This window comes from Pantherophis guttatus, chromosome 1 (assembly GCF_059756535.1).
Source record: "Pantherophis guttatus breed Tessera chromosome 1, ASM5975653v1, whole genome shotgun sequence".
NCBI lineage: Eukaryota > Metazoa > Chordata > Lepidosauria > Squamata > Colubridae > Pantherophis > Pantherophis guttatus.
Genome location: NC_142063.1, coordinates 76,343,042 through 76,365,147, shown reverse-complemented (window position 1 = coordinate 76,365,147; position 22,106 = coordinate 76,343,042). Strand labels below are relative to the sequence as shown.

Here is a 22,106-nt window from a genome sequence, read left to right as displayed (position 1 = left end):
AGCCGGCATTGTCTGGCCGACGGCACCCTGAAGAGGCCCTCTCTGTGGAAGCGAACCGGCCGGTGGGAGGCTATTGGTGGCAGAAGGCAGTCCCGTAAGTACCCTGGCCCTAAGCCATGGAGCGCTTTAAAGGTGATCACCAACACCTTGAAGCGCACCCGGAAGTCCACTGGAAGCCAATGCAGCTCGCGCAGGAGAGGAGTCACATGGGAGCGCCCCGTCGCTCCCATAATCCCCCGCGTGGCCACATTCTGCACCAGTTGGAGCCTCTGGGTGTATCCCAAGGGGAGCCCCATGTAGAGAGCGTTACAATAGTCCAGACGAGAGGTGACGAGTGCTTGAGTGACCGTGCGTAGGGAGTCCCGGTCCAGAAAGGGGCGCAACTGGCGTATCAGGCGAACCTGATAAAAAGCCCCCCTGGCCACGGGTTAAATTAGTGTATGGAAAGATTTTCCAAATATGAAGCTAACATTTGTCCTTTCCTTAAACTCAAAACAATTTATCAATTTATCACTCAGTAAGTAGGGAAATGCCAGTTCCTTAAACAAGATAATCTTACCTTGTGTTCACATTTTTGATCAATGGGTAATTTCATCCATTCACTATCATCTGCCATGATGCTTCTGTTTCTTGTAGTTCTTCACTGTAATACCTAGGAAATACCAAAAACAGCAATGATAGCTAAAAAGGCACGCTGAAACATATGAACCCAGTAGAAATGAACATACATAATAGGATCTGAATGAAATTTAACATTAAAAAACTAGAAGCTAACTAATAGCAGCACCAAATGATTATAACTATGACTTTGTATATTCTGTATAGTCGGAAAATACGTATTTTCCGACTATAAGACGCACCTGACTATAAGATGCACCTAAATTTAGAAGAGAAAAACAACAACAAAAAGTTTTTGGCCTACCCTTTTTCGGGCCTTTTCCATCTTTTTATAGCCTGTTTCTGGGAATTTTTGCAGCCTGTTTCCAGGGCTTTTTGCGGCCCATTTTTGGGGCTATATGGGCCCGTTTTTGAGGCTTTTGGGGGCCATTTTCAGAGCTTTTTTGGCCCATTCTTGAGGCTTTTTGGGGCCGTTTTGAGGCTTTTTTGGGGGAAAAAAACAGGCCAAAAAGCCTCAAAAATGGGCTGAAAAAAGCCCCCAAAATAGGCCGAAAAAAGCCTCAAAAACAGACTGAAAAAGCCCTGAAAATGGGCTGAAAAAGCCCCCCCAAACAGGCCAAAAAAAAAAGCCTTGAAAACAGGCCGAAAAAAGCCTCAAAAATGGGCCAAAAAAAAAAAAAAGGCCTGGGGAAAAAAAAACTGAAAAAAGGCCCAAAAACAGGGCATGCAGAGGCCAAAAAAAAAAAAAAAAATGGCTGACGGGTGAGAGGAGCTTTGGCAATATTAGGTCTATAAGATGCACAGACATTTTTGCCTCCTTTTGGGAGACCAAAAAATGTGTCTTATAGTCCGAAAAATATGGTATTTTGACACTCTAATCCAAATCCAAATTCTATGCTCAGGAAATATAAATCTGAATATATTCTATTTAAAACAGGTATATTTTCTCAAGAGTCCATTTTTGGTAATGATAAGAACAGAAGAAAAACAGACGAGTACTAAAAGTATAACAGAAAAACCTAGTTTCAAAATATATAGCTAGCAAAATTATAATGTTGCACACTGCAGGGAAGCAGCCTATAAAAAGCACATGTCAATAAGCCAAATCACCAGGCTACATGACAATATTCTAGGTGGGGCTGTGGCTGGACTGAGAAGACAGCAGTTTTTGTTTCAGCTCTTAGCAATGCCTTCCTTTTCATTTCTGGTGCCAAAATATCTTGCTACACGAGATGCAATGATAAAGAGTATTAGTATCATTTGCTACATTTACTAAGAGCAGTATCAAAATAGTGTGCTCATTTTAGAGTGTTCTCACAACTCCTAAGACAGGATGGCAGTTTATATGGTTCCGTAAAAACCAGTTCATTAAACTAGCAACACTACTCATGTGAATGTCCCGTTCTTCTCAAGAAAGGTATTCTTATTAATGTTTTGAACAGACAATTTGATGGAAACATGCTCAAAAACTAAATCTCTTCCAAGGATCTTTAATTTTGTTAAATTTTATTACTGATTACTATATAATTAATTTGGAAGATATTTCAAATTAATAGACAAACACTGCAATCTTGTCATCCTCCTGAAACACTGCCTCAGCATTGGGAATTGTAAGTATTTAAGCTCATACACATCCTGAGGGCATGCCAGATGGGGAAGGGCATGGTAATTGAAAGGAAAAGGAACTGATAAAATTAGTATAGAAAGTTGTACATTATTTACACTTTAATGGATTTTGCTTCTGTAGGCCCTAACATTTATCTTGACCAATGACTATAACTAGTTGTAGTTTGTATTAACATACGAGGAATATCACCATATAATATACACTATCTGGATCCACATATCATGCCTAGTCAATGTGTGAGTTTATTTTTTGATATATTGTGTAAAAAAAAAACTTGCAGATTGCAAATTAAATTGTAAGGTTTAGTCTAGTTGTGCATTACTTTAAAAACACATTTATTAAATGATACACATATCTATACATCACTCCTCAGGCTAATTAGGTAATCTACATTATAATACAATACAATATAATCAATACATATTGATTAATTTGATAGACTCAGACAATACACATCACTGTATGCCTGTGAAATATATAAAAGCTGTTAAAATGCAACAAATTATCAAAATGTTTAAAAAATGAAATATTTTATGTTTTGCCATTTGCAGTCATCTTTATTTAAAGGTTTCTACTATTTTAGGTATCATTAAATCTTCAACACTTACTAAACAAATGTACATATGAATATATTCTGAAATGCATTCAAATAATTTTATTCCTTGGTAACATATTCAATTTATATAGCGTAATACTTCCCAAGTCATTTTAAACCATTAAATGAAAAGAGCAAGAAATAGTACATCACTACTCTCTTACAATAATTCTAGAACCTCTATCATCCTGCATCTTGCCTCTATTTTCTCTGGCCAATTCAATCCTTGACTAATTCATTCAGTAGCAGAAAAACACAAAATTCCCAATTATTATACTCAGTTCTGTATCACTGCCACCATGTTGACACATTCAAAAAGTTAATCGGGCTCCAATAATCTAATTAATTATTATACAACAAAAATGTTTCTATCAACTCAAGGGATTATATGTCATTTTAATAACATTCAATATTATGTCTCTCCGCAGATGACAGCACCCAGTCAAACTTCGCTGGTCTCAAAAAATTAGAGTGAGAGCTGATTACTGCTCGGAAAGGAGACCAGTAGGAAACACTGGGCTACACGAATAAAGGAAAAAAACCTCAGCATTCCAAAGACGGCAATATCAAATTGTTTTTATATTGCCAGAAGTCAAAATAGTCACTTTCTTCTCCAATTTGTTAGGAAAGCAACACAACGCAATATTTTGACTAACCAACCACTGATAATGAAACAAAATCTATTCTTGGAAATATTAGGGAGTGGAAAAACACCTCACATCTACATGGATTTACCAAGGCAGTCTTCTCCATGTCCCACCTGTAATATTCCATTCTCTGCAGAAAGGGTGATTTCTTTTTATCCCGTCTTTATTATTATAAATAACTCAAAGTAGCAAATATATCTAATATTTCTTCCTCCTCCCTTCTCTTATTTTTCCCACAACAATAATTCTATGAAATGATTTGGGCTGAGAAAAAGTGACTAACCCAAAGTCATCCAGCTAGCTCTCATCTCTAAGGCAAGACTAAAGCTTTCTAGCCTGGTTCTTTAATCACTGGACCCAATGCTGCCAATACTTTTTGGTTTTTGCCACCAAATAAAATTGAACAGAATCTAAGAAATGTATACCCATACTTTATTATGTAGCTGAGGATTGATGTTGTTGGGTAGTAGTTAAGGAGCTGGACTTGAACCAATCACTTCTTGATTTAGGTCCTAGCTTGATCATTGGTTATTTAGCTGAGTTTGGGCTAGTCACCCTGTCTCATCCTAATCTATTTCATATAACTGTTGCTGGATGTATAAAATTAGATGTGTGAGGGTATATCAGGATAATGTGGAACTGAGTATTACAAAAATACATCTCAATCTTGTGAAAGTAGGAAGCATGAGAAAACCTAAACCAATTCTGTGTTGATTTGGGTTAGGAATAAGTTGAGATAGAAAGAAACTTCAACAGTTTTTTCTTATAATAAATAACCTTAACCACATTAAAGTACTTTCTGAGATTCCTAGCTGTTCCTATTTCCTGACCCTTGTCCACTTCAAAAGTTGATTGGGGAAGTCCTTCCATGTATTAGATTTGAACCATCAAATAAAAGTTAGCATATACTATATATTATGCTTTGGATCTTATTATAAAGTTTAATGAAAACTGTCCATGTTAATCAGTTCCAGAATTAATTTTAAATATATCTTCATTTAAAACCAACTTGTCTTTTTTAAACAAAGGCTAGAAAAATATCTGTTAGGTTGGATCCAGTCATCTAAATCACTACCAGTTCTGTGATTTATTATTTATATAGCTTTGTTCTACAGTAGTTTTGAGAAATGAAATCCTGCACTGGAGTTACAGATAAGAAAATCAAGGTTAGTAATAAGATGCACCATATATTGTAGAGAAAGAAGTCTTAAGGAAATCTTAATGCCACTTCTTTTTAGTACATTTGCTAGGTAGCCTAGAATGAACACTGTAAATATTTTTTCTGCATATATATCTGCCCACATAGCAACTGTGAAATATACAGTGGGGCAAAAAAGTATTTAGTCAGCCACCAATTGTGCAAGTTCTCCCACTTAAAAAGATGAGAAAGGCCTGTAATTGTCATCATAGGTAGACCTCAACTATGAGAGAAAAAATGAGAAAACAAATCCAGACAATCACATTGTCTGATTTGGAAAGAATTTATTTGAATTATGGTGGAAAATAAGTATTTGGTCAATATCAAAAGTTCATCTCAATACTTTGTTATATATCCTTTGTTGACAATGATAGAGATCAAACGTTTTCTGTAAGTCTTCACAAGGTTGGCACACACTGTTGCTGGTATGTTGACCCATTCCTCCATGCAGATCTCCTCTAGAGCAGTGATGTTTTGGGACTGTCGCTGGGCAACACGGACTTTCAACTCCCTCCAAAGGTTTTCTATGGGGTTGAAATCTGGAGACTCGCTAGGCCACTCCAGGACCTTGAAATGCTTCTTACGAAGCCACTCCTTCGTTGTCCGGCGGTGTGTTTGGGATCACTGTCATGCTGAAAGACCCAGCCACGTTTCGTCTTCAATGCCCTTGCTGATGGAAGGTGGTTTGCACTCAAAATCTCACGATACATGGCCCCATTCATTCTGTCCTGTACATGGATCAGTCGTCCTGGTCCCTTTGCAGAGAAACAGCCCCAAAGCATGATGTTACCACCCCCATGCTTCACAGTAGGTATGGTGTTCTTTGGATGCAACTCAGCATTCTCTCTCCTCCAAACACGATGAGTTGTGTTTCTACCAAACAGTTCTACTTTGGTTTCATCTGACCATATGACATTCTCCCAATCCTCTTCTGGATCATCCAAATGCTCTCTAGCAAACTTCAGACGGGCCCGGACATGTACTGGCTTAAGCAGGGGGACACGTCTGGCACTGCAGGATCTGAGTCCCTGGCGGCATAGTGTGTTACTGATGGTAGCCTTTGTTACATTGGTCCCAGCTCTCTGCAGGTCATTCACTAGATCCCCCCGTGTGGTTCTGGGATTTTTGCTCACCGTTCTTGTGATCATTTTGACCCCACAGGGTGAGATCTTGCTTAGAGCCCCAGATCGAGGGAGATTATGAATGGTCTTGTATGTCTTCCATTTTCTAATTATTGCTCCCACAGTTGATTTCTTCACACCAAGCTGCTTGCCTATTGCAGATTCAGTCTTCCCAGCCTGGTGCAGGTCTACAATTTTGTTTCTGGTGTCCTTCAACAGCTCTTTGGTCTTCACATAGTGGAGTTTGGAGTGTGACTGTTTGAGGTTGTGGACAGGTGTCTTTATACTGATAACAATTCAAACAGGTGCCATTAATACAGGTAATGAGTGGAGGACAGAGGAGCCTCTTAAAGAAGAAGTTACAGGTCTGTGAGAGCCAGAAATCTTGCTTGTTTGTAGGTGACCAAATACTTATTTTCCACCATAATTTGCAAATAAATTCTTTCCAAATCAGACAATGTGATTGTCTGGATTTGTTTTCTCATTTTGCCTCTCATAGTTGAGGTCTACCTATGATGACAATTACAGGCTTCTCTCATCTTTTTAAGTGGGAGGACTTGCACAATTGGTGGCTGACTAAATACTTTTTTGCCCCACTGTAAAACAAGCCAAAAATCTGAATGTATGTGTTTAATCTGAACTGCATTGCATTGAAAGTACTGAGTAAATGCTGGATAGTTGGGGAAACTTCTATTAACAATTATTTTTCTTTCCTGTCATGACAGTCCTTTACAGTGAATACCTGCAGGCCCTGTAAGCCCCACCCATCCATGCAGCTTACTCAATCGGAGTAAATATTAATGGGTGAAATGCAGAGTAGTCACTGGCATAGTCCCAAAGTTGATTAGTTGTAACATAAACCACTTCTAGGGAAGTGCAGAAAAATAGCCTGAAATTTGGCCTGAGCATTGAGTGAGAGAGAAAAGAAGCTTCCATCTTCCTAAAAAGCTCTTAGGAAAAACTTGGCCTGGAGAGAAAATAATTTTGTCTTTGTGAGTGTGGGAAAGCTGAGAGAGAGGTTAGAGACATTGCCGTGTAACTTGGACAGTGAGACAGTATAATACAGAGGAGAAAAGTTATGGAGGTGGGATTCTAGAGACGGACAGTTCCCTCGTGAATTGCACATCTGAGGAAATTCTGAAAGTGAACCCAAATTTCTCTGCAAAATGGAGAGGGGTTGGATTTTTTACATTCTTGAAAATATGATTCTCTTGATTTAGGATTTATTTCAATCTATATTCCCACCCTTGTCAAATTCATGACTCTAGGTATCTAACAACAATTAGAAACCCTATTACAATAAGTGTCTATGGAGATTCTCAATCCAGGTCATGGTTGTCCCAAAGGTGCTTTTTCAAGTGGCAATTGGACTTTCTTGTTTTTTTTTTTGAAGTGAACCATCTTCAAAGAAAACAAAGTCCAGTTGCCTCTTGAAAAAATATCTTTGGGATATTAAAATAACTGTAAAAAAACCATACATATATAATAATCAGCCAAGGTAAAAAATAAATCCACCACCAACAAATCAAATATTATATTTCTTTAAAACATTTATCTACCTGCCCATCTTGTACCAAATTCTGAGCAGCTATATAAATGCTTTTAAAAAAAAATAAAATGAATATATCACAAATTAAAATAATATAGATTAAACTATTACTTAATTAAACTATTAATACCACAAACATTAAAAACTAAAACGTGGTACCAAATTAAGCTTCTGACATGCAGTCACCTCATCCTAACCCAGAGCTTGGGGGAAAAGACAAGTCTTCAGTGCTTTTCAAAAGGTTAAGGAGGATAGGAGCCTTCAGGGGAAGAATATCGGTAAATTCTCGACTTACGACCATAATTGAGCCCAAAATTTCTGTTGCTAAGCAAGAAGTTGTTAAGTAAGTTTTGTCCCATTTTATGACATTTCTTGGCATAGTTGTTAAATTAATCACTGCAGTTGTTAAGTTAGTAACAGGGTTGTTAAATGATTTTGGCGTCCCCGTTGACTTTACTCGTCAGAAGGTTGCAAAAGATGTTGACATGACTCTGGGATACTGCAACTGTCATAAATATCAGTCAGTTGCCAAGTATAAGAATGTTGATCATGTGACCATGGGGCTGCTGCAACTGTCGGACGTGTGAAAAATCATGTCATTTTTTTAAAGTGCCGTTGTAACTTCAAACAGTCACTAAATGAACTGTTGTAAGTTGAGGACTACTTGTATTCCATAGGGTAGGGAGTTGCCACAAAAAAGGCACGCTTCCTCTCACCCGTAAGGTGACCGTTTTAAAGGGAAGGGACTAGGAATTTGCCACCCTATCTATTTGGACAAGTAGTTGTAGTTAGGAAAAGGGAGTCCCAGATAATCTGACCCTACGCAATACAGTTATTGCACAGGCACTACCATGCATCTGGATCCCTAAGCTAAGTAAAAAAAAAAACCCATGACTTGAAGAATTTACAAAATGCCAGCAGGATTGGAGCCAAACTAATGTTGGAGGAGGGGGGAAAATTATGCTCTTAAAAAGCAGGTGCTGCAACAAAAAAGGCTCTCTTCATGGACTCCACCAAATGGCACTCCCTAATAAATAGTATTGGGAGCGCTCTTTCCTGCTGAAACCAATGGGATAAGTAGACTTAACTGGGGAGATGCAGTCTCTCAATGTTTTGCTCAATGCCACAAATTGAGACTTGTACACTTTATTAGTTAGCATTATATGAATCAACATCCTATTTGATAAACGTTGATGGAAAAACATTGTGGTGATGTGTGTGTGTGTGTGTGTGTGTGTATTTCTCTTTAGCCAGGTTCTTCCTACGTAAACCAAGATTTTTATGCAGTCCTAGTTCAGTGAAATCACAATCCACTAGTTTCTAGGCTTTTTTTTTTTCTGGCAGCCAGCAAACACTCAGCTGCCCATTGGGAGACTACTCTGCAACTGTCATAAACACATGCCACTTGCCAAGCATCCAAAAATCGATCACATGATCAGAGATATTGCAACACTTGGGTGAAAAACTAATATGTCACATTTCTCAGTGCTGTTGTAACTTTAAACTATCATTAAACGAATGATTTTAAGTTGAGGACTATCTGTGTGTTTGTGTGGGTGTGTGTGGGTGTGTGTGTGTAAAAACTATGCTACATATTTGCTTGCAACATAGCCTCAGACAAATCCAACCCCATGAGTATAACACAAATATATGGCTTAGCATGAAAGAGCTAACTACACACCTTGCATATGAACTAAACCATGATTTTAAAAACAATTTGGTGTAGAGTGTAATGTAAATTACAACACAGCATTTTAAAAAATAAACTCAATTATGTATCACTTACTTGCTTCTACCATCTAACAATGGAATTTATGCATAAAGTAATAATGTGCTAAAATGGCACCATTGGCTTCATGGAATGCACTAAATTAAAACCAAGCAAACTACATTATGGCCTAGCACAATTTGTAAGCCCTATCATTGTCTTTCAATTCAATTCAGAAAAATCTGAGATGCTGTGAAGATTTCCCTACTCTTCAAGCTCTTTGAAAATTCATGCCACTCTCTCCTGGTCTGTTATTTCTATTCTGCCTATTTCCCTGATAATGCAAGTAATACAGCTTGTTTCAAGGAGGCTCTTTCAAAATATCTCTCTCAAAAGTACAATGTATAGAATAGTTTAAGGCACACATCCAATATTTTACAAACCGAAAGAGCAATATATTTATACCCTGCATAAATGCCATTCTCTTTTATGATCGTTTTATTTATAGCACTCCTGCACTAACATCAGTTGAGCCAGGAATGTCAATTAGAAGTCTCATCTCTTGTTATTTCCGATGCTCTTAGGAGGCATCTCATTGTTCTCAGTAGCTAGCCCGTCCGCTCAGTTGTTTATACGCCTTATGAATTTCCCTTATCCAAAATCACTCTCCTTGCCCCTGCCCGCAAGATATAGACAGCTCTGGGTGGGCGACATCACCAGAGCTCCCCTTTCCTGCGACAGCAAGACTTGCCAGGAGGATAATCGTAATTCCCGTTTCCCGCCCCCAACAGAAGGGGCCACACATCTCCCAGTAGCTGCAGCTCGGTCGGTCGACATTGACACATTCAGCATCACCGATCCCTACGGCTACTCTGGGGAAGGGAAAAACACACAAAACCCTGCTCTCCGGCACTTCTAATCTACTCCGAAGTCAAAACGCTACCGAGTAGCAAGCAGGCCGCTCCCCGGGCATTGTTTCTTTCTGCCGACAAGCCCAGCCTAGCAAATCTCGATTCTGGAGCTTTAGGCCCGTTCGATCGGTCGCCGCCGCCGCCGCCCTGCCCCGGAGCCGATTGCCGGGCAACGACGCCTTACCCAGTTTGAGCTAGGCCGCAGTTCTCCTTATACCCAGCAGCCACGGTAGCCGCGCTTAGAAAGAGCTGGCGGGTAAGTGCATCTCCTACCGGCAAAAAGGCAGGCACCTCCTCCGAGGCGGGGCGGACTACATTGCAGCCGGCGACACCAGCCTCCGACTCCCACCGCACCTGAGAGCGGGGCCTTCTCCGGCCCATGTGACAAACAAAGGCAGGGGTGTCCGCCTCCCAGTAACGAGCATGCGCACAGTAAGGAGCGTCCTCGGCTCGCCCGGCCGGTGGGAAACGGGAAGTTAGTCGGGCTCCTCTTCGAAGAGGAAAATGCGAAGTAGCGACTAAGCGTCTCGCGTGCTGCTAACTCCCATCTCTCTCCCAAGAGGGAACCGGGTCTCGGGCTGCACAACTCGGGAGTCGTTCATATGCGCAGTTCGGCCGGATTAAAACCGCTTGGGATGCAACAAGTGCAGCGCGCGTAGGTTTCCAGACTCGCGGCTTGTTTTACTAGCGTGCAAGGTGAAGACGCCCGATGGATACTACTACTCCCACAAAGTAAGAGATACTTACTCTGGGAGGGGAGCGGGGGACACACCCAGAAAAACTTTCTTACGCAGGTAACAACCTACCCGCCCAGTTCAGTGGATAGTATCTTTTTCTATACTGAAAGAAAGCCTGGAAATTCACTCTTGAGAGCCTGATTTTCTAAATTTAGACTTGGCTGTTCCTAGAAAACCTACGGACATAACTTTGGCCACCAATTATTTCCCAAAAATGTCCAATTTTCTAACAATTGCCCTGCCATGTTAAAACTATAACAAAATACACCTGTGCGCTGAACTGAAAAAGCCAATGCTAAATGTTCTATTCAAATCTCAATTAGTTTGAGCTATCTTGCTTCATATTTACAAAAAACTTTAATTGAACAATATTGCTTTACAGCATGTGAACTAAAGAATCCATATTTCATATGCAAACCCTTTCCCCCTTTAAAATCATTTTAACGATAAATTAATCCAAAGATAAATACTGTAACAAATACAGCATCTGGATAGCAGTTATTCATTCATTTGCAGAAAATACAAAACCCTTAAAAGTCTATTTCTTTAACATTTCAAAGCCTTTTGTATGTTAGAAATTTGTAGCAAGAATCACAAAAGAGTAAGAAACAGGTACAAATTAATACCTATCTTTTTTACAAGTATTTGGAAAATGGACACATTTGGTGTACAATCAGCATCAAGAACATTCTATGAAATAGTATTCACTACAAGTGCAATCAGCAAGAACACAAATTTTGACACAATTGGTTTCTTTCCAACAGCTCCTCTGGGCTATTATTTTCACTTCTAAAATGCTTATTCTAAGAATTCTATGCATAAAGTTCCATTAAATTCAAAAGTTTGATTTATATCCCACCTTTTGTACAGGGGCTCAAGAAGATGTACACAGTGCTCTCTCCTTCTTTTCCACACAGCAAGAACCTTATGAGATTGGTTGAACTGAGAAATAACAAAATGGCCCTAAGTTGTCCAGTAAGATTCTGTGGATCAGGGTAGACTAGAACTCAGGTCTCCTCACTTTTAGTCCAGCAATGTGTACATAGTCATAGCCATGAGCATCCATAAGATCTTGCTGCTGAAAGCAGCATCATGTTGCAAGCTTTATTCCTTTTGTACAGGGTCTGTAATATATGTATCACAATATATATAAGCGTTAGTCTGGCATCCTGTTGCCATTTTTAGCATTCTCCCCCCTATATTTTTAATTACTATTTATCAAAAAACTATGACTTTAAAAAATAAAAAAAGCTATGATTAAAAAAAGGAAAATAAACAATCTACTATCAAACTAAATTTTAAAAGATGTCTTTTAAAATAGTATAAAATAAGCTCTTTTGCATTTTTCTCAGCACATAACCACAGCCTAAACTGAGGAGGCCAATTTTTACAACACTGAAAGCATAGGATTATTTCAGCACTTATTTACTAATTTTCTGCTTTATGCAATGTTAACTTGTCACTTAAAATATGATCCCATTCAAATGAAACATTCTTAGGGATTAAGCATTTAAATCTACCCATAGTATCTACATCCAGAAATCTAAAAATCAAGTGCAAGATCCAGATCATAAAGCTACCTCCATCTCAGTGATCCCTAAAAGTGGGTATGGAACCTACCAACAAACTGTAAGAATCTTGTAGATGTTATTACCATGACAGAGAAATTGCTATTAGAAATAACGCAATCCCTGAATCTATTTGATTAAGACATTGAGGCAAGATATTCTGACATTATAGCATGTTCTAGAGAGTGTTAAGAACAACCTTGTTCTGAAATAGCAATCCATTATGTTCTATTGACTTTCCAAGTTCTGGAATAAAGGGCACTTAGCAACCAAAATGAAGGAAACATTGAGAGACAAAAGGTACTCAAGAAAATGGCTTCAGCAGCCTTAACATTTTCAATAGTTTGTCCTTTGACACATTATCAATTTCATGGAGAGTTTAGATAATTCAGATTTCAAGACATCACTATCAAACATTTAAACCAGATTGCTAGGATATCTTTTCATACTTGTTTGGGATGTAGCAGATTTTAATATTTTTGAAATCCTTGCTTAGAAATAAAGCACATATTTCAGTTTAAAATACATACTTAAAAATACATTGTGTTTCCAAAATGTAAATAATACCAGGGGCTTGATATATGTAAGATAATAGTAGTATAACTATACAGGTGTCATAATTCCAAAAGGAGAAACTAATAGTAAAAGTCTTAAACTCTTCTTTTTGGGCATTACCGAGTACTACAAGTAAGTAACTCTGGATTATGCAAGCAAAAGAGCCAGGTTTACTGGCCATTGATCCCTGTATTTATTACATTCTTATCTCCATCTCCCTCTTCTCAGAAAATGAATCTATGGAGGAAGTTCAACAACTGCCAAGAAATGAAGACAGCTGAGAAGTTAATGTGAAAAATCAGTAGCAACTACTTTCAGCTGCCACTGTTGCTCAATTACTACATCATCACAACACATGAGAAGTAACCATGATCAAGAATAAACTGCATGCTCATCTGTCTCCTTTTTGGCAGTGGCTGTAGTTATTAATGAACTTTTTTGTTCAGTTGGGAGGAGGAAAAGATTCTTCTGCAGATAATTGTGCATATGATATAATAAAATCGGGATTACCTACTGTTACATTTTCAATATATATGACGGGTTCTTCAGTATGGAAACAAAGCTAAGTTGTTTAAGAGTGCTTATTTTCTCCTTATGAAAATGTAGTTCATGTAAAACTTAGCAGTTTGCTTATTTCTTCATAGTACTAACAGTGGCAACTCCTAAAAGTCATTCACTCATACAAGGAAGTGAGCAAGCAGGAGTATGGCTTTATGCTGTGTTCCTTTAGCTGGAGAATGTAAAGAAAACCATTGCCTAAAACTTTAGGTAGCAACTAAATCCCAAGTCTTTGGGGAGGATACCCACTAGGCATTAATTGTAGCTTATAACATCTAACTAGCAGTGGTGGGATCAGACTCCTTCTGAAATATTCTCAATGTTTGTGCCTTTAGTGGCACTGTTCCTAAGGCAGTGCCTTTTTTTCCACCAAAAATCAAGAATGTAGTTATTACTGCCAAGGAAAAGAGATGAGCAAGTGGTGGCAGGTACCTTTTCGAATAACGATGGCCACTCACTGCAAAATAAACTACTAGCAAAATATTAAAAATAGTAATGGCTTCATCTACTTAACATAGCTGACTTCTTCCTTTAAGCAGTGGGAACTGGAGAGGCTGGACTGCCATCTGTCAGAAATGGTGTAGGATCTCCTGCTTGGGTGTGTGGGTGGGTGTGTGTCTGTGTGTTGGATTAGATGACCTACAAGGTTCCTTCCAACTGTGTTAATCTGTTAAACTGCATTGATAATAATCGGGTCACATTAGTAACTGGCTTGATAGCCAGTAAACTAAAATCCTCACTTTCTTCCACCAGACAAAAGGCGGTGCCACCAGCTGTGTTCCACAGCAGGCCTGCCCACCATTTATACAATTCACCCACACTAACCTCCTGGACTAGTTCATACGTTACTAGGATGATATCAAGCGGGCTAGTTGGTGGTTCTGCGCATGAAAACGCCGGTTTTCTATTAAAAGTGCCTATTAAAAGAGGAGACGCCCACTGCAAAGGACGTCCCTCTGAACGCCTCTTAGATCCCACAGCCAGCCCTACCAGAGCCTCACCAGCCACATGGGACCCTATGTAAAGAAAAGAAGTGGGGCTTCAAATGGCGCAAACCACAGAGGTTGTCAGATCGGCTTCTGCCTTTAGGTCCCCGGGGCATCCATAGCACGGGAAGGGCCTTACACCTCGCTGTCGAGTGAGAGAAGTGGCCAGTGAAGAAGAAGGATGGAGCGTGACTTCCCTCATACCAGTGACTCTGCTCCGCAGCCCCAGCCTTCCCCGCTACTCGGACAGTCATTGAGGGAGAAAAGGGACACTTACCGAAGCCAAGGAGAAAGGTAAACCCCAGGCCTCTCCTCGCCACCGTTTGAAATCACTAAGGATGTCCACACCTCCCAATATCCCAGCTCCTCATTGGTTTCCACCGAGAATACCCGCCTCTTCAACTTGGAACCGTATTGGCTAGTTTGAATCTGGCAGTTGCGGCCGGGTTCTCGCAAGAAGTGGGAGGCAGCAGCGGCGTCGGCGTCTTGTGCTTTTATTCGGCTGCTCTTTCTTGTTGGTTTTTCTTTTCTTTTCTTCAGAAACGTCAACCCTTGTGGTGGTGGCCGGCCTAGGACCTTGGCAACAGCCTCGGTCTCTATTTGCAGAACCCGGCGGAAAAGAAAGCAAGGAGGGCGCCGCAAGGAAGTGCCGGCTCTAGGCTTCAAACGCGAGCTCAAAGAAGCCCCAAGCCCCAAACTGGATTGCCGTGCCTCCCTCCTCCCTCTTGCCCCGCAGTTCCTGACAGGGCTGTTAGGCTTTCCACAGGGATAATGCTTTGACTTAAGGTAGCAAAATAATGTATGTCTGTATAGTTGTTGAAAGGACGGCGTGTGGTGAAAAGAATGGGGATGCTTGTTTCCTTAGTGGTGAATTTTTACTTAGGGACAGCGGAAAAACTGAAATGGAGAGGATATTTTTAAAAATAATAAAATGACTGCCAGAAACCCAAATATTGCCCAGAATCTCTTAGAGACGGGTGGCCTATAAATTTAATTCATTTGAGGGACATAATCTTTTGAATGTCTATGGAAGGTTACATCTAGTGGACCTTGGTTTACCTTAAAAAAGCTAAGAAGGAATGGCTCTGCTTAATACTTAGATGGGAGACTATCAGAAAATTCCAGGGCTATAAGGACATGTTGGGAAATAACACATTTTGAAGGAAAAATAGCAAACCATGCCCATATTAAAGCCTTTTACGGTTTGGTTCCCGAGTGCTTACAAAACTTTTTTTATGATCTCAATTGGCCCAATTTATTAGGAAAAATCTTTTAATCCTAACCCACAACTGGAAAATTACGGAAGACCATTGCTTTCAATGGAAACGCTGATGTTTCTGTGTAATCAAGCTGGGGCCATCCCTAGGTACATTCAAGAAGATGTTGAAGACAAAAGATATTCCAGAGAATGGTTTTATTTGTTGACAACCATCTTTTCTGTTTGTTTTATTATTTCAGTACTATAAAACTTCGTGTTATGTGGATGTTTTAAATATTTTCTTCTTTGTAAATCACTGAAAGATAACTATTGTAGTGGAGCAGAAATGTAATACATAAAATATTACTGTCAGGTGAACAATATATACAGGAGTTGATATCTACCTATTTATATTTTTAATCCTTGCAATGTTTTAATATTTTGGATACTAACTGCCAAGTACATTCAAAATTATCTTCCATTCAGTATTTGGGAGCCTTGATGCAGTAACAACTAAATCTCCATGGAAACCATTTTCTATTACTTATTCTAGTGCAGGGCTGTCAAACTTGTGGCCCGCGGGCCGGATGCGTCACATGCTGGCCGCACCCACACCCAGTTTAGCTAAGGGAGAAAAAGTTGTGTGACAACGCTGTGACAACCCCTGCTCTAATGAGTTACTCTTGGTGAGTGGGGTTTTGGCAGAGAAGTTGGCATTCAGAGGAGGTTTCTAAAATCTGCCCAGAACAGGTAACAAAACATTTTATTTTAATTTAATTTCAGATTCTATGCCTTTCTTTTATTTGTCTTCTCTAATTAAGCCATAACGTATCTTGCCCTATCCTACTGGATGTGGATTATAGAAATCAAGAAGTCAGAACACATATACAATCAAAAGCTGGCATAGGTATACAAGCATTTTCATGGTGAAAATTGAAACAGTCAGTGCACCAGTTCCTACATGCATCTGGAGGTAGAGACAGACAAAAGCAGGCTGTTCTGAAGTTAATGCTCATGGCATAATAAATATTGAAAGGGAATAGATAAGGGATATAGGAAGAATGAGATTCAGGATATGTAGATCATATACATTCTACTATCAAAAGTTCATGCTACATATAAAGCACATAATCCCTTTGCATTTAGAGTATTTAGATTTCACATTAGATTATTACATACGTTGATTTCAGTTTCTAAAAATATAAATATAGGAAGTTTCCAAGTTTAACAAGCATGAAAATAGTTCAAATTAAGTTGGCAAAAAAGCTTCAAAACACATTAAGCGATATGAAAATAATATGAGTCTGATATGAACCACTTTGATTTTAGCAGGGAGCCAGCTTGGCCCAGCAGTTAAAGTGCTGAACTAGAAGCATGGAAACTTCACTTTAGTTCTGCCTTAGGCTCAAAAGCCTGCTGGATCATACTGGGCCAAACACTTTCTCTCAGTTCTAGGAAAAAGGAAGCACAAATAACTTCTAAAAATGCTGCCCAGATAATTGGATTGATTTCTTCATTTGGTCACTAGGAGTCAAGTCTGACTTGAAGACAGAACCAGAGGAGAATAAAGTACCATTTAAATTTGTTAGATTGCCCAGGTAGAAATTGCTAAACTCGTAACCAGCAACAAAACATCCTATAGGAATGCTAGGAATCGTTAGGTGTTTCCTACTTTAAAAATGCAGATAATTTCTAAATAACATGTTATAGTAAGAAATTATAATTTAGAGTCAATTCCTAGATAATATTGTGTTCTGGGATAAAGTTTTTTTAATTTATCTATCTAGCCATTTTATTGATATTTAAGATTAATGCCAGGATTAACTGATAATTCAAGACAAAGTACAGTAGCCTATTCTTACACGTGTTTAGTGAAACATTAAAAACACGTGTTTTTAATGTGTCTTAATTTCCAGGACACAAAATATGGAATTTCTGACTCAGCTATTATTAACAGTTAAGCCATTTAAGGAGATAATACGTGATTTATCTTTACATGATTGAGCCAAAACTAGATACAGGTAGTCCTCAGATTACAATCATAATTGAGCGTAAGTCACTGTGGTGGTAATCATGTGACCAGACCTAATTTTTGACACTTTTTGTAACAGTTGTTAAGTAAACACCAGAGTTGCTAAGTGAACATCATACTCATTAACCAAATGCTGTTTGTTAAATGAATCCATTTTCCCCAATGAGCTTTTTTTGCCAGAAATACAAATAAACTTCAGAAACTGGCAAAAAACCAGCACAAATTGTGCTCATGTGACCGCGGGACATTGCAAACAGCCATAAAGATAAGCTAGTTGCCAGATACCCAAAATCCGATCGTGTGGCAGTATAGGTGGAGCCATTGTAACTTTGAAAACAGGTCATAAATAACTGGGTCCGTCATAACATCAAATGGTCATTATGCGACAAGTGGTAAATCAAAGACTACCTATAAACACATTTTAATCTCAGATTAATATGAAATCCCATGTAGCCAGATTCCCGTAACTGTTCTTCGTTTCCTGTAGCTCATTCTTTTTTAAAAAAATATGATTGCATGTACTTATTTAAAATGTTTACTTTTGAGCTCTGACAAAATTACCTAGACTTTGTTGCCTGCTACAATATATAGTATACTTCATTCTGTAGCCAGGATCCCAATTCTGACATTTTAGGCAACTTTTAACATCTTTTAAAAGCCATCTTTCCCAGCCATTACCCCCCTTGGTGTTTTCATTTTAATTGATTTTTAAAATTCTGTTTCATAATACTAATATTTTTTAAAGTGCGTCAGGATTTTCTACATAAGTAGGATAGATAAATTTTAATAAATAATATTTACAGGACCAAAGGATTTATGTGGGGTTTTAGAATGATAGCTTGTTTATTATTCCATGTATTTGTTGAAAGCATATAACATAGCAATAGTTTTATATTACGGAGCTCTAATGCTATCAATATGCAATTTTGCATGTGGAGGATTTTGAAGTGACAAATCAGCCATTTAAGAAATCCTGCCAATTCACAATAGCTAGATTGGGCAGTGTGCAAGATTGATACAAATTTTTAATCTTGTGGATACTTTAAATTCACTTGTCAGAACCATAGGAAAAATATGTTATTCTAAGGCATGGAGTCCAAGCTTAGATCATCAAGAAAAATGGCTATGGCACTACCGTACCAAACTGTAATTTCAGATGTTGTGCTTTCCATGAAGTTCTCTAGGATGCATCCCACAGCAATGCTATTATTTTGTCTACTCTAGGTTCCGTCCACTATTCTTTTGCCTATATGATATAAAATGCATGTTTTCTTTATTTATTAGTAGTTAATACTTTTAAAGTTAAACAATCTTGTTTTAATAGGAATGGAGCATGTGTATCAGCTTTATTTTTAAGCTAGCAAGTTTCAGTTTGGGCTACTGTAGTACTATAAGGAAGATTAAAATTGGAAGAAAACAAATTAATTTACAATCCTGAAAAGGAATTTAAGAGAATGTTCAATAATGAGGTACCTATTTTCATTACCATCTAGACTTTTATAACAAATCAGTTCATGTTTTAGATTAATCAGTCTTCTTATTTATATAAACAGGAAAACACTTGGAAACTTTGAATTGGTTCCATTTTATGACATGGCTCTGGGAAATAGTATATTGAGAATAAAGACATGCTGATCTAAGGTAAAAACATTCACAGGTCACAGGTTTGTTAATAGGGAGTAGAAAACAGATGAGTGTACACTGTTTAAAATGCATTATTAGCATATTATCAGCATGACAGATGCAAATATCTTTATGCTACATTTGTTTTAAAACAATCTAGACAATATCAACCTCACTGAATTAAGAAAATCATAACTTTTAACATTCAATCCCAAATGTGTAAATTAATTCCACCAATGAATTTCCATTTCCCTGGCTTCACATTACTCCTAAATTGCTTGTATCTTCAGAGAAGTTGAGACTTTGTGAAGTCTATTTGTTTAGGAGGCAGGTTTGGTTAATGTGTAATTCACAATTTAAATGGACAGCAAATTGATTTTTTAGAAACCTAAGAGTTATATTAAATTATCATAATTCCCTAAAACAGGCCTGTCAAACTGGCGGCCCGCGGGCCGGATATGTCATGCGCAGGCCACACCCACCCCAGCTCTGCAAAGGCAAAAAATGTTGTGATACGTCATGATTCGGCCAATGACCTGATCTAGTTTGACACCCGTGTCCTAAGATATTGAATATAGCAATACGGTAACTATAAAAATGGCATCATTTCAGCAGGTAACATTAAAATCATTACAAGTGGATGCAGGGAAGTTACTATCATTAGTTCAGAACATATGGGAGAAAAAAATGCTTTTTACATAGTAAATGAGTGCTCAAAAATTATTCCCCACTCCTGGCCTTTCCATATTCTGTATAGTCCCAGTGCAATGAGACTTGCTTTTTTTTTTTTTAACATGCAAGCAAAGAACCATGAATTAGGTAATGTTCAGTCAAAGCGTGCTAGCACAAGGGAAGTTGATCCTTGCTTGTTTTACAAGTGAGATTAGAAGAGTTGGTGCCATTCCTTCAGTTTTCTGCTTTGCTGACACTGTTTTGGGTAAAATGGAAGAGAAGGGCAAAGGATTTTGAAGAAGCAAGTAAAGTATACAATTAGAATGTGCAATAGAAAGCACCTTTATCTATGAAAAAGGATTCAAGTGCAATTTAGTACATATAGCTGGGATGAAAACACTACTGATCTCTGATGAAACTTTTTCTTTTAACTGAATTCCTATACTCAGAATCACACATCCCTCTTTATGTCAGAAGAATGGCTTCATATTTCACAATTTTTTTAATCAAATGAAATGGATTCAATATTACTATATTTACTGCTACAAAGCTGCATGCCTGACTGCAATTTGCTTTTCTCATTCCTCAAGTGTAAAGAAGTTTTAATGGCTACAAAGATTGGAACCAACTAAAAATAAATATCGTTAAGATCTAGTTTCCCCCTTCTGCATGTAGAAGAATAGATAAATACAATATAGCTAGCTAACATAACTTCTCCATGTTGTTTCTGATTATTCAATGGAAAATGTTTTCCCCAAACTATATAGACAAAGCAGATAATATGGCTGTAAATGAGGTATTATCTCAAGTCAAATAATATCAATGAAAAAGTTTTCAGAAGAGGAAAAGGTCAACTGGAAATCATGAAAATCATCGAAAAATGATGCTACTGCAACTCCCCAAATTTACTGCCAGCTTTGGATATGCAGGCTGGAATTTCTGGGAACTGCAGTATCAACATCTCTGGAGGATATCAGATTAAGAAAAGCTGAATTAGACCTAATAATGGCTTTAACCTTCATTATTTCTCTTGTAATATTAATGTATTTGCTAAGTGGAGATTTTACAGAAAATCAGTTCCTATGGGCTTAAAATTATTCTCACTGCTTCCACATTTCAATCTATATCCAAGATTCAAAAAGTAAGACAAATTTGGACACGAGAATCCTTGCAGAGGAGTATGAAAATACATGGCTTAAGTACCTTGCCAGCTGTCTTTTGAAAATGCAGCACCTATTTTTTCATCACAGCTTATCTGACAATGGAGATATCACATGAATTTCCTAATTTTCATCTATATTTTTAAATGTATACCTGCAAACGGCAAAGGAATGGATATACTTCCTCGGTGTTTTACAGATGCATTGGATCTGATGCTAGGAGAGTATGAGAGTTGAAATTCAGTAGGTCTGAATTATTATTTTTTTTGTAAGAAAACAATGTGCAAATATTTAATTTAAGCAATCACAATTGAGACCAGTAACTGAAGTGATCCCTATGAGAAAAATCACACAGCTATGACTGGGTTTAGGATTTTATTTCAGCTTTACTTTGCTTTAGAAAAATATGAATATATCTTCCGTAGTATCTGCCTCACTTGTTTGATCTAGCATGATTGGTGTACTCTGGGTCCCATCAATTAAACAATGTCATCTATTGGTGCCTTGGAAGTGTGACCTTCTCTACAGCAGTGCTTGGCCTCTGGAATGAAGTTCCCCCTGAGATTTAAACAGCTGCCACCTTGTGGTATTTCGAAGAGCCTTAAAGACTTGCCTATTTATATTAGCCTTTGGAGAGAACGACCATTTTAAAATTTCTGTTCCCTTTTTGGTTTATTCTCTTCGCCATTGAATTTCTTCTGTCATGCTACTTTTGTATAGGTGGTTCCCCCCCCCCATTCTGCGTTTTTAAATGTACAGTTTTAAGCTACCCAGAGTCATTGGGAGTCGGGCAGCATATAAATTTAATAAATTATTTATTACCCAAATGGGTGGGCCCAAACCAGAGGTTGTTTCTGGAACTTGATTCACAAGGAAGCTAGGAAATAGGGCAAACTTTGTATTCCTTTCCCCCCATTCCTCTGTCCTTTGGAATACTCACCCCAAAGCTGAGATAATTAGCAAGAAGAGAATTGATTATTATATTTCCATTCATTGAAAAAGGAGAGATTACTAGAGAGTAGGCAGGCACACACTGGGGAACA

The 22,106-nt window shown here is 38.2% G+C and overlaps 1 protein-coding gene and 1 long non-coding RNA gene across 13 annotated transcripts in view; one reads left to right on the top strand and one right to left on the bottom strand.

Annotated features, from left to right (window-relative positions):
* Positions 1-14,895, bottom strand: part of CKAP5 (cytoskeleton associated protein 5) — a 67,290-nt gene extending 52,395 nt beyond the window's left edge. For 4 of the 12 annotated variants that reach the window (XR_015731504.1, XR_015731506.1, XM_087883116.1 and 1 more), the window contains exons 1-3: positions 12,332-12,508; positions 11,571-11,835; positions 560-652 (exon numbers count right to left, since the gene is read on the bottom strand). Coding sequence is in view for 10 of the 12 variants with exons in the window: in XM_087883116.1 (XP_087739242.1) it covers positions 560-616 (57 nt within the window). In the remaining 2 variants the exon portion in view is untranslated. Of the gene's footprint in view, positions 1-559; positions 653-10,158; positions 10,725-11,570; positions 11,836-12,331; positions 12,509-14,655 lie in introns of those variants that run through there. The other 8 variants (XM_087883119.1, XM_087883136.1, XM_087883117.1 and 5 more) reach the window with 4 other exon arrangements.
* On the top strand, positions 10,568-13,234 carry LOC132710708 (uncharacterized). The gene is made up of 2 exons (XR_015731523.1): positions 10,568-10,706; positions 13,063-13,234. It is a non-coding gene; the product is annotated as an uncharacterized LOC132710708 (long non-coding RNA).
* Positions 14,896-22,106: the final 7,211 nt, after the last annotated feature.